The sequence below is a fragment of the Opisthorchis viverrini genome (assembly GCF_000715545.1).
Source record: "Opisthorchis viverrini unplaced genomic scaffold opera_v5_2, whole genome shotgun sequence".
Lineage (NCBI taxonomy): Eukaryota > Metazoa > Platyhelminthes > Trematoda > Opisthorchiida > Opisthorchiidae > Opisthorchis > Opisthorchis viverrini.
In genome coordinates this window covers 3,298,225-3,312,078 of record NW_008751658.1, presented here as the reverse complement: position 1 = coordinate 3,312,078, position 13,854 = coordinate 3,298,225, and the positions used below count along the sequence as shown (strand labels likewise).

The 13,854-nt window shown below is 46.3% G+C and overlaps 1 protein-coding gene across 1 annotated transcript in view; it reads right to left on the bottom strand.

Moving 5' to 3' along the window:
* The window catches only part of T265_00230 (hypothetical protein), a gene marked incomplete at both ends in the record, with an annotated part of 43,731 nt that overhangs the window by 13,363 nt on the left and 16,514 nt on the right, over window positions 1-13,854 (bottom strand). Inside the window, 2 exons of the mRNA XM_009163938.1 lie at window positions 11,565-11,898; window positions 11,927-12,159. Of these exons, the coding sequence (XP_009162202.1) occupies window positions 11,565-11,898; window positions 11,927-12,159 (567 nt within the window). The remainder of the gene's footprint in view (window positions 1-11,564; window positions 11,899-11,926; window positions 12,160-13,854) is intronic.

The following is a 13,854-nucleotide window of genomic DNA, read 5'->3' as shown; positions in this document are numbered from 1 at the left end:
ATATATAACCATCAATATCTATGACGTTGCCGGTTTTACACGCATTAGTTAACACACTGAAGGGATTTGTAGCTGTGTCCAAATCACACTGAAGGTTTGTCTGGGTCACAGCCTATTGGCAGAAACAGATGGATGATAGGTTATATTATGCAGCTTTGCCGACCCACCTAGGAAAGAGAATACACACAACACCACTGGCAAGACCATCCGCTAAAACTTATGACGGATAACTTATAGTGGGACCACTAGGCAAGTGAACTTAAAGTATATGCCTTTGATGACATGGCAGCCTGCACCCAATATGTGCCGAAGACACGCTCACAGGATGAGATTCATCTGCATAGTGGTGGTTACGGGGAATTACATCCAGCGATGCTGTAGAACGGCTTCTGAACGTTCCGACATGGATGCTTGAGAAATCCGTCACATAATCCCAGAATGCCGTCAGACAAGCTGCTTCCAGGAGTCTCTACCGAGGAATTCCTGCTCACTGCCTTCTCGTAGCGATGTTTCCACAAAGTGAAGGATGAATGTGGGTGTCCGGCGCTTCACTCGGTTTGAGAGATCATTGGTTGTCCTCCTAAGGGAGAGAGCTAGACGCTGACTTAAAACCATTCACAACTGACGTACAAAGCGAACGTGAATATCGTTTCTGTATAAATAATCGCACTACAGTGATTCCAACTAGGACTGATGCTACTGACCAGCAAGTGTGGTTAAAATATCACTCGGTATGCAGAACGACTGGTACCCATCCAAAGGGTGTATGAACCATATCCATAGTTAGTGTTACCGTGAAAGTTGTGAATACTATGATCGAAGGTTGCGGGTAGGACTCCAAAATAAACCACCTTCGTCGAATTGGACAAATGGGAAGTAAGCTGTCAGCAGAACTTCATTAATCATAGCTATCGATGCAAATTCGATGCTCACCCATTGCATTTAGGCTTATTTACTGGGCACTAGTCATTTCATGCGTTATTCCCCTGGATTTTCAAAACATTTCTAACCTAGACCTTCCCTCATAAGCACAGTTCTATTCCAATACTAACCTTAATCGTCAGAAATACAGTAAGGAAAGCAGAAATTCCGTGTAAATAGGAATTCCTAGCTTCGTCGCAACTGAGGCCCAACCAAATGGTAAACCAATACTCAACCTCAATATGTTTCAAGGTCACATGTTACGAATTCGGGCGTTAAGGGGGTCAGGTCAGAAAGCCGAACCGGTCGGAACACGGGATTTCCTAAAGATCTACTTGTGTCTATCCCAAATGAGTCTTCAAGATTCCAATGTAGATGTTTCACTGGTCACCATCTGAGAATCACAGCTCCAGCTATTACTTTCCGGAAGTTCCGAAGTGATGATAACCGGGTAAAGTTGCGTCGGCATTGAACCCAGTCTTGTTTCTAAATCTGTCCTTGTAAACGGAATCCCAGCTAAGTCTCGACTTTACACCGGAAGACTAAGATAATCAAAACAAATAGAACGAATCCAGAACTAGTGTCTGCTCATTGATACTGCTTATGCTCTAACCGATGTTCATCTAAATATTTCTACCACTAGCTGAACCGGCCTCTTCATGGAACCGAAAAAAAGATGTCGTTATATTGGCAGAAGATACGAGTAGTTGGATGGAAGGAATAGGGACGAACGGAAATAACCTGGGAGGTTGACTATCTTAGAACCCACCGAAATTACAGTGCGTAACGTCCAGTATCAAGCAGAGTTTGGATACGTGAACAACGCAGTCCTGATATCCCGCTCAGCACTGGCGGTGCAAAACAATTTGTATAAAACCATCACTTGTCCGTTACTTTGGTTTTAAGTTCGCCCCATGAAACTGTGAGGCGATGTTGGTTGAATAGCCATCTCCTGCACTAAGTCTCAACCTGGATGGGGAGGCTTTTGGTATCATGAAAAAACTTGCTTACCTGAGAGGTTGAGCTAGCATCAAAGCTGAGAGATAACATTTCTCCCCTAATCACCAAAGCTCGCGCAATGTTCGCAACACTCAGTCACCTGCGAAATCGATGACATATCAGCCCATCGCGGGAAGGTTGTGTTCGTGCGAACTGCGCCGCTATGCGCATCTGAAACATGGGCTCCACGGGTGGACGGTCAGATACTAAATGTTTTTGATCACTTATGCCAACGAAGTATAGCCCATATCTGCTGGGAACAGCGATTCATGAAAAAGAAGTTCGTTTTCCTTTTTAAGAGCAGGATATCAAAGTCGATCTCTATTTTTTTTCCTGAAAGTGTCTCATCACCGTTTGACCCAAGGAGCTCCGCTAGCAGTTGCTGGGGCTGACGAGAAACAAATACCGGGAGGTTGACAGAAAACTTGGCGAAATCATGAAAACCATCACTTGGCCTGATGAAGCTTTTGTGTCAAAAGCGAAACGTTGCCCAAATAAAAACTACCGATTATTTATCAATCTCTTCTGAAACGGAAACCATCACTATTTCACTCGGATCTGTTGGACCCTCACACCGACCAGGATCGTATGGATAGGAACATTTTCTGCAGCAGCACAAAACTGAAGTCAATGGTGTGCACGATGTGATGCTTTACGAACATGGATTCCATCTCCTTAACCTATCTCTTTTCGCCCCAGACTTCACGTACCTTGATATTGTGGTACACAGGAACATACAGTTGCATTGGGTCAAACCCGAGGAAGTAAGCACGGGGGCGACAGAAACACATATGAGAATTCATTCGTCTAACCCAACTTTATCAGTAAGCTCAGAATTGACAACCCCGAAGGCCTAACCCATTACCACAATAACAACTGAGTAATCAAGTGCACAGAAACTGGCCATCGAACGAAAGCACATTCAGACCTACTGTGCATCCAAAGAAAATTTCACAACTTCGTTTCAGGAATTTTTGGTGAAAAAAAAATCGGTGGATTTACCGAACCTCTCTGAAACGATGACTACCCAATCGGTCCCAAACATTTTCCAATTGATTGAAGGTTTCACAACCTTACTCTCCGCTGGGTAGTTGTGAGTCAAAAGAGGGTGCAGGCAAAATATCAGTCAGTAATGGAACATCCGTACAAACTGGATAAGTCAGTCTGATTGGGCCGGTTAATTAAGCCGCCATCCAATAACAGTGGACAAGATGAGGACTGCTAGTGTTTCGCTTGCAAAATACTAATATTCAGGTGATAGTGGGTTATGTTGCCGTCAAAATGAACGACCTAAAGTAAAATTCCGATGTTACGAGGACACTGGTGAAATGCTACATAAAGCACGGTTTGACACAATTTCTGATCCTTTTGAAAACACCCCACAACAGCACTCACTGGACTAAGGAGGGCAAACAATTGGCCCTGCAAAGATAAACATATATGGACTCTGTTTGCCTATGCCCCGTCATATATAATGTCCAGGAAAAATTGAAACAGGCTATCGTGCTTTTGTCCGCAAATTGCACAGATTGCGAAATCTGTCCATTTTGAGTTCAAGTAGGTTCAAGGTTGACGGAACTCGGGAAGTCCAGGAAAAATTGAAACAGGCTATCGTGCTTTTGTCCGCAAATTGCACAGATTGCGAAATCTGTCCATTTTGAGTTCAAGTAGGTTCAAGGTTGACGGAAACTCGGGAACTACGCCCAGGAGCCCCAAAAGGGCGAAACCCGTTGTGAGCTGCCGAACAGTTTTCTTCAAAAATTGATTTCAAGCTAGAAAGTCCTAGGTTAAGACGGGGAAAATATATATATGGAAAATCGAAGGATGATCACCATAATAATGAAGAACCCGTAGGTTTCTGGTTCGGACCAAAACATAAATGGTGCCGGCAACCTCCCGTTATAAGGAAAGATATAATCCACTTTTTATTCGGCTATTCCTGAGTGGACTTTACGGAAACATTCTAGCTCCTTTACGCGGCGGAGAACATGTTTGCCAGCATGCAAGCCAACCAGGATTACAAAGAGCTAATTTAAAATTTACAGGCTTACATATGGATATAAAGCGCACCATAACCTAACAAATGCAAAACAATGAAAGCCATATGCTACCTGAGGTGCGAAGACTCAGAAGTCGTGCGAAATAGTGTGTCACACACTCCTAGGCACACGCGCCTCAACAAAGTATGCACAGCAATCAGTGTAACAAAATACGCTTTAGTGGGAAATAGCGGCAATAAGAGAATGAGGAACATCAAATACGAAACAAATGGTTGCACAGCGAACCGGAGAAGTTAATAATTGAGAAGCAACCACAAATCACAAAAGATCCGAGGTTGGCAACACGCTCATGCATTAATAACAACTGCTCGCTGTCACTGTCCAGAAGACAATGTTCATATATGATTGGCTTACCAGGATACATAGGGCAAGGTGAAATGACGCACACGGTCGCCAACATATTGTTGTGATCTATCCACATGATGAACAGTTTACCGTGTAGCCACCCGTCCACTTCAAAAGGTGGAAACAAGTCGAGAAAAAAGAATGCTAGTTTGGGCATACAGCACGACTTTACCCGCCACTAAGGATAACGATACCGATGAACCTCCGCAACATGAGGGTCCGTCATAGTTCCCCATTAAATTCAGACCGGTGAAAAAAACAGGTGAAAACAATGCTCAAGAAGGGATCAGGAGCCCGATTAAGCGAGCAAGCATCAAGCGCAGAAGATTCGGTGTTGTCAAATTCCTGACGAACGATATCAACACGCTAAAATGTACTATGCTAGGTAGTCGAGCAGTTCCACGTATGCCACCAGTCAATTGCCGCGGTATTCCTAGGTTTCGTCTATACAGACAGATTAGTATTTCGCAAATACCTGTCTAGAAGGGAATACAATCGAAATTTATATATGTCATGACCATTTCTCCCATACTTTTGGCTATGTTGTGCAGCGCATTCAGTTGGAGCACAGTATGAACTAGAAATTAAGTTGTGTCCCTCGTTAACACAGGCAAGATATAAAACTGAACGAAATCTGGGGAGTTGGCCCACCTAACGAGCACCAAAAAAGTCAAATTCGATTGCACACTGTCCAACTGCATTCATAAATCTAATGGATATTGCCATACGTAGCAGTTTCACCTCGTGATGGCAAAACTTGGCCCCTCGCACCCAAAAAATGAGTATTTTTAAAAAGTTGGTTACATATTTCTTTAAAATAGTAAATGATGGAGAACTGTACAGTGAATAGGATAAAGTGATGTTTAAGCAAGCATTTGGTAGCGGGAGTGGACCGCGGGTTTAAAGTGCCTGAACTTGAGCTACAGTGGGTAGTGCCCTGTGGAACGGTATCTCACACCGGGCTGGCCAACAGATAGAAGTCAGACAAAAAGTCCCTTGAGCCTCCGAGTAGGGGGTCGGAATACATGTGGAGACATGTCCCTTGAAAAGTGGATCATGGTGGTTTTATACTGACTGCCGCTGCCCTGCGGTCGGGCCCTTGAGCGAAAGGCATTGGTTGAGGGCCCAAAACTTAATGCTGTCTAGACTTGGGAGTCATAACTTCACAATACCTTGTTTAGAAAATAATTGCCAAGTGTCCACGAACGTGAGCGTACCCTACGGCCGTTAGTGCAGCACTGTTGCAAGTTCGCACGCAATCTATATTTTCAAAACATTCCGACAAGACTGATCCGCAAGCTGCGGAAACGTAATCTTTCGACTCGATTACGATCCCGATTCCTCTCGAACTCAACAGAGGAATTCAACAGATATTTACTGTGAATGCCTTCAACGATGGTGAGGATTGGATGGTTGCTGAACTATCTAGTGTAAATCGACAAAGGGCCTGCGTCCGAATTTACCGTTCTGTTTGGCAGGAACACCAGATAACAGGTACATCTCGTAAGAAAACGTTCAGCTGTAGCACCCTTCCGGTGCCTAGCTGCCATGCCACTCGAAGGAAGCACGAGGGCTGGGATACTGCCAGGTCGCCCAAGCCTAGACAGGGGAAGTCGAGTGGCGGAGGTCGGATTCGAACCACGGACCTTCCGGTCAGTAAACTGCACTCTAACCACTTGGGCCATCTCGTAAGAGGAAGAAGTGGATGACGTCCGCCGACCGAAGACAGATCTGCCGAGCCAACTACGCCACCATTCAGACCCTGTAACACCGGAGACGGAAAGAAGCAGTGTTTTTTTGTGCTCGATGGGTCCTGGAAGGTTTTATACAAAGGTAATAACGGCCTATCTCTGGATGCCGAGCGGTATTGGAAACAGGTGTCCTCTGCTCCAAAACACGTGGATAGCCGGGCAAGTCGCGCAGTGCTGCAATCCTATTTGTGTTTGGTCGAGCCAAAAACAGGTGAGGAAGTCGGCCGTATGATCAGTTTAGTGGGCTATTCGTCCCCAAGTCTGGACAAACTCATCATCATCATCAATGACAGCAACATCAGTGTTGGCACTGATGCTTCACTGCCGTATGGACAGAATCAAACCCAGGATAATGTGCCGGTTCAATCCCAAAGCCCTCGCTGGGTTTATCAACTTACTCTTATTAGCTGGGAGTCGTCCGCCGAATCCGTGTCGTGCTTCTATTGCCCTAGTTCCGAAGGTTCCAAATCCGGCTTCACCAAACTGACAGACCGATCTTCGTGTCCGATGGTATCAAAAGATGGTTTCTGATCAGTGGACTGTAGATTACAATTCCCCTCATTCCTGTTTACATTTCTACATCGTTACGGTTGTTTGGAAGCTACATTGCTGTTATACGCCCTGCTTCGTCACTCTTCAGCGACTGCTCCTATCCTCAGGATGGCGTTCGTCGATATCTCGAAAGCGCTTGATTCGGTTTTGCATGACACAGGAGTGAAGCGTTGGTGTTTAACTTGAGGCCATGTTGCGGTGATGACAATGGGTAAGGGTCAGCGACGCGACATCTTAGGACATGCTTCACTACGTGCCTCAAATAATGATCACCAATCGCTATGCCTTTGTGTTGAAGACATCAGTTGACTAATTGCGCTCCGCATTATATAGTAAGAAATATTCATTCCGGAACATGAACTATGGTGCAGAACGCTGTGAGGTGATATCCAGAAGTCATCATCCACTACAAACACATACGTTTTGTGAAATAACAGCCAGGATTGTGCAGAAAATGTGCTATATTTTGGGGTTTGCCGGGAAGGAGGTCCAAGGCCTCAGCCAAAACAAGTTGCAATCTGTGTAGTGGGTAACTTCATATAGCACATTCCGATGTTCTTGAATTGCATTTTTATTCAGCATGTAGCTAGCTAGCAGTTTGTAGCTAGCGAACAGGAAAAACACTGTCAGCTTTGGCCCTAATACTAACATCAGCGCTCAATTAACCGAGAAACAGGGGGAAGGGTTGGATGTGCTGACTGACTTTAGTCACTCATACCGTTAAAAGTCATACAATTACCTAAGAACTCAAATGTTATTTTTAGAGGTCGACATTGTAACTACAAGACGAAATTAAAAAAAGAATGTGATGACGGCACTTACGTAGTATCAGCTCTCTTTTCATCCCAACAGCGAAGCACTTTTCCAAACGACATGATGGACAATGTTTCCGTTGGTTGCCTTCAATAATGCATCCACCACCCCGACTGCAAACCTTGATCTGGGCGTAGTGGGAGGAACGGATGGGTCACGAAAGTATGCCAAGGTGAAATTTCGGCATAAATGAAAAGCATTAGCGAGCTTTGGAACAAGCGACATGGCTAGACTCAAGTTAGCAATACTTGGATATCAAAAATGCACACCACTAATCTAACAGAGTAGCGGAACCTACGATACTCAGGCTCTTCTGTATCTACGCCACTGTGTGCTTAAGCGAATAGAACGGTGATTCTAAACCAGTTCTGCATCATGCACTTTTTCCAGACGTCATCACATTCCACAATTCTTTATGATCCAACTAAGGTGAAAGGTACATGAATGGAAAAAGATGAAACCATCTGGCTTTTTCCCGCTTTTTGCAGCGATCGACAAGAACAATAAACCCCGAAAGGACAAAGACTCTAATCATTTGGATAGCGGTGTCACTCAATGGGAAGCTTGTGACGATTCCAGACAACGCGAAACAGTACTTGATGGGAATGGGGCACGTCGACAGTTACCCTATCTTGAAGGTACATGAATGGAAAAAGATGAAACCATCTGGCTTTTTCCCGCTTTTTGCAGCGATCGACAAGAACAATAAACCCCGAAAGGACAAAGACTCTAATCATTTGGATAGCGGTGTCACTCAATGGGAAGCTTGTGACGATTCCAGACAACGCGAAACAGTACTTGATGGGAATGGGGCACGTCGACAGTTATCCCTATCTTGAAAAAGGGTACGCGGACGCTCTGTGAAAACCACCGTGGCATCAGCCTATTAGCTGTAGCATCGAAGACTGACTGAATACGGGCAGAGGCAGATCCGTGAAAACCGAGCTGTGTTTCGTTCTGCAAGGGGTTGCATCGACCATATTTTCACCCTCATACAATGAACTGAAGCTTTTTGTAATGCCAAGGCTCTGCACCGACGTTTTACTCGGGCACGATTTTCTAGGTCCCCATGGCAAAGTGGAAATTGCATTCGGCGGGGATCGTGATGCGTTCACCATCTGTGGCCTAATGACTGTAGACGTTGAATCACCATCACTTTTCGCGAACTTGTTTCCAGATTGCAAACCTGTTGCAACCAAATCAAGACGGCACCATCCGGATGATGAAAAATTCATTCGCGCCAAAGCTGACTGCTTATTGCAAGGAGGCATCATTGAGCCGTCAACTTCTCCCTGGAGAGTGCAGGATTTGGTTACCAAGAATGTCAATCACAAACGCCCGATGGTTGTTGACTACAACCAAACTATCAACCGCTTCACGTATCTGAACGCTTACCTTCTGCCACGTTTGGACAAAATGACTGGAGAGATTTCGCACTACGACGTCAAACTAACCTTCGACAACCTAAAGAATGAACTGGAAAATGCTACGATAATTACAATAGATTATAACGAGTCTTTGGTTGTTGAAACGAATGCTTCCGATGTGGCTATAGCCGCAGCCCTCAGCCAAAACCACCGACTGGTAGCCTTTTTTTCGAGGACACGCAATTCAAGCGAGAAGAATCATTCTGCCACCGAGAAGGAGGCCTACGCTACGAGGAAATGGTGGCACTATCTACTCGGAAAACCCTTCAAACTGATCACCGATCAGCTTTCAGTCACATCTATGTACGGGGGCGGACAGAAGGGTAAAGTGAAAAACAGCGAGATACAACGCTGGAGGATTGAGTTGTTCCAGTACAAGTATGATGTCATATACCGACCGCAAGGACAATCATGTCGCAGACACTGTCACGAAACGTATTTGCTTCCATGCGAGCAATAAACAACTCAGAGAGCTCAATAACTCCCTCTGCCATCCCTGCATTACCCGTATGTTCATTTTGCGCGTTGCAAGAACCTCCCCTACTCCGTCGACGATGTAAAGCGCGTTATTTCCTCCTGCAACGTGTGTGCCAAACTGAGGCCAAGATTCTGGAAATCCTCTGGTAGATTCATTAAAGCAACACAATCTTTTGAACGCCTGAGTTTGGAGTTTAGAGGCCCTTTGCCATCTAATACACGCAACCACCGCTTACAATAATTGACGAGTTCTCTAGATTCCCATTTGCATTTGCGTGTGCGGATATAACCTCCGCAACTGTGATTGAGTGTCTCACACAAGTCCTCTGTCCCCTCGGAATGCCAGGCTATTACCATTTCGTCAGAAGCTCATTGTTCATGTCGTCTGAGATCAATAGCTTTCTTCTGGAGAAAGGTGTTTCTATGAGTCATACATCGGCTTGTGATCCACAGTGTAACGGTCAAATTGAGCGTCTCAACGGCACCCTCTGGAAAACAATAAGCTTAGCATTGAAATCTCACAATCTTCCGCCTTCCTATTGGGAATCGGTACTCCCTGATGCTCTACATAGCCTCCGACCAGTGTTAGGTACGATCACGAACGTTTGTTTCAATATGCACGCCGCTCAACATTTGGAATATCGTTGCCATCTCGGTTGACTACTCCTCGTCCAGTTCTGCTGCAACAAGGTGATAGGTCATCCAAGCATCAACCACTAGTACAATAAGTCGAACTTCTGAACTGCAACCGACACTACACACACATTGCTCTTCGAGAAGGAAGAGTCGAAACCGTGTCCCTTCGCCGTCTAGCCCCAGCGGTTCAGAATACAACTGACAGTGTTCTCAATCTATCTGAACCCAACGGGGATACCGAACATCCAGATACGACTGAAGCAACCGGACGTCAGCCCGGTAGCTCTCAAGCATCTGATTCTTCTTCGGTACCATCCTCCGAATGCCAACCGAGTTAACCTGAAACTCTAGAACAACAGCGACTCATTCATCATTACAGTTTGAGGGACAGAGAAATCTGACTCAATACACCAGCCCTTGTCTACATCAGCTCTTGTGTCCATTCAAACAATGGCGAGTAAATGTCATGATTTTTGTGTGCTTCATACTACAGTTTCCATATATACTCGTAATGAACCTTTGTAAGTAAATTTCAGCTCAACCACACTTGTTCTTAGACAAGTAAGACACTGCTTATCCTCGAAAACACGGACTCTGATCTAACTCGTTCTCGGACACATTCTAAACGTCGGCCATCCATGTGAATTTGAGATGTTCTCCGGTGACCAGTCATGGCATTCAGGTTCGCGGTTAGGATGATAGTGTCTGACTTTATGGCTTTCGGCAGCAGGTGGAAGCAGGTAGAAATAACCATTGACCACATCCGGACTACAACCGACCGAGCCACATTCAAACAAGTGGAATGGCTTTCCAGTCAACCAGGATAACAGACGACAGCATGGATCCGGTGTGACAGCCGCAAGTTTGGCACACGGATCTATTACAAAACTCTTCTGCATCGTCACCGTCATCATTGACAGCAAAAAACGTCGACTGATAAATTAGTGCGTAAATACAGCACTGCAGGTGGACCATTAAGTGGGGGTGAGGGAAGGGAGCTATGCATTGAAGGCAATAGCTTGAATGCATGAGCGTCATTGAGGGCGCAAGTGGGCCAGGTCTGACCATGTCTCTAATTATTGATACGGACAGTCTCGGGGTCCATCCAGGAAGATGGCGCCCATTTTCAAAAAAGGGGCGCGTAGTGAGTGTGGTAACCACAGGGGGATCAGCCTGACCCCGGTTGTAACGAGACTGTTGGCGCCAATTGTGCTTCGTCGCCCTACGGTGGCTCGTGAGCTACTGACCCGAGAGCGTCATCATCATCATCACCATCATCATTGTCAGCTGTAATAACCGCGTACTCGCCGTACAGTGGTTGCAGCTGCCGCAGTTTCGTTCACCGATGATTTGGGAGAGGGGGTAGGTAGCTGCGCATCGCAGGCGCGAGCTGGTAAGTTGGTGCATAAATCCAGCACTGTCAGTGGGCTGTCAAGTAAGGGGTTGGAAAAGGAGCTATGCATTAAAGGCAATAGTTTTGATGCACGAGCGCCATTGAGGACGCGTCTGAGCCATGTCTGACAATGTCTCAAGCCATTGATGTGGCCCGTCTCGGGGTCCCCATCCAAGAAGACGGCAATGACTAGCGCAGCTGAGTTTGCTGGTAATGGCTTCCACACTTCGCTGCCAAATCATTGTTTGACCGCCTCTGGCTCTCTTCCACCCTTCACGTGGTTGGGCGAAAAGAGCCCTTCGAGGAAGTCGGTCGACTAGCATACGCAGCACGTGGCCAAGCCAGCGCAACCGATGCAGTGTGATCAGTTCATCTATTGAGGGTGAGTTACTTCTCCCTAATACCATTCGACGTACTTCAGAATTGCTGATCCGATGTTCCCACCAGACTCGGGCAATGCTCCGAAGACATCGATGGTCAAACACTGAGTCTTTCGAAGTCCTCAGCGCGCAGCGGCCAGGTTTCTGATCCATATAGTAATATGGAGCGCACCGCAGCATTGTAAACTCGACCCTTGACAGAGAAGTTGATGTCACGCCTACGCCACAGGTGACGCAGGTTCACAAAAGCTGCTCTAACCTTCCCAATCCGGATGGAAACATCACCTTTCGCGAGACCACCTGGACTGATACAGCTGCCCAGGTAAACAAATTTGTCTACTACCTCAATCGGTTCATCCGCAAGCATGAGGTTAGGGTTCCAGTCTACCCAGTCTTGCAGCAGCACTTTACACTTTGTAGGTGTGAAGCGCATGCCGAACCGTGAGGCCGAATTATTTAGATTATTTAGTATTATTTGCATTACCACGGGGTCAGATCCCAGAAGAGCTATGTCGTCTGCGTACTGGTGTCTGTGAACGGGTTACCTGAGAGCACTTCGACCCCACAGGAATTAGAGGCTGGTAGTGGGTCTTCCATGATCGCATCAATGATGAAGTTAAACAAGAAAGGTGAAAGAGGACAGCCCTGTCGGACACCACTTGATGCGGTGAACTCAAGTGAGAGCTTCCTGTAGACCTTCACGCGGGAGTTAGCGTACAGTGCCTTAAGGATGATCAAGAATTTATGGAGAACACCTTTGCTCCAAAGACACTGTCATAGTGTCTAAAGGTCCACAGAGTCAAAGGCAAATTTCAGATCGAGAAACACGATTATGGTTGTCTGCTGGAAGCAGTGTCGCTGTTCTAGAATCTGTCGGAGGGTGTGTTCAGTCAACCTTAGAAGAATTAAACCAGAGGCCACCTTCGATGCTACAGTTAATACACTGACGCCACAGTGGTTTTCACACAGCGTCCGCGTACCGTTTTTGAATACAGGGATGACTTTCGACGTGCCCCATTCTACAGTCGCCTCTTCGTTACATATGGTAGCAATAAGCTTTGTCAGATGGGTCACTAAGGATTTTCTGCCTTATTTGAACAGAGCTGGATACAGACCATCCTATCCTGGTGCCCTAGCACGTTTTAGTAGGGCTATTTCGTGCTTTATTTCTTAGGACGGGCAACCAAGGTTAACATTCCATTCGCCCGTATGCATTATCTCCACCGGCTGTGTTGCAGGAGGCCAGCTGAACTGCTCTTCGAAGTGTTCGGCCCATCTCTCCAGTCAACGTTTTTGCGAGTGAATTAATGAGTCATCTTTGTCACTTATCGTTTCGCTGAACAGTGCTTTCCTAGAGCCAGTCAATCATATCAGTTGATAAAGGGCACACCTGTTTCCCGTAGCAAAAGCCTTCTCCATCTCCCGAGCTCTCGATGTCCACCAGAGCTCTCGGTCTTTCCTTAGACTCTTCACTGTTTGGCGTTTGAAGGGTTTATGTGCGCCGTTGAACTCGTTGCCTGCTGGTACAGCTTTCCTGGCATCAATCATGGATAACGACCTCGACGACATGCAGTGGTCTTGTGGTCGAATTGGAGAATTCGGGCAGGCAGCACTGAACGCCGCTAGTATAGCTCCTTTCACATTTTGCCACGCTTCATCCACATGCTCACTCTCACCACAGTTTTGTTTACTGTGAAGAGTTGTTGGGCTAGCTCAGATCGATACTGTTGAGCTACAATCGTTCTCCGAAGACAGCGGATTGGCATGCTTCTTTCCGACTTGCGAGGACTTGAAGGGAAACGAACTGTCAGGTGTGCACACACCATGGCGTGATCGGAATCAAGTGGTGTGCCACAGAAGGAACGGCAGTTTTGAATTGTGGCTCTCCACCGGTAGCTGATGGCCACATGGTCCAACTGGGTCCACGGTTGATTTGCAGTTGGTGGCCGCCAGGTTACGCGGTGCGAACATCTATGTTGAAAGTTCGTATTTGCCAGAAACAGTTCGTGATCAGCACCCAACTGAAGGAGTCGATCTCCGTTGTCTGTGTGGCGAGCATCGACTCCGAATCGACCACCCAAATGTGATTCCAAGGAGCTC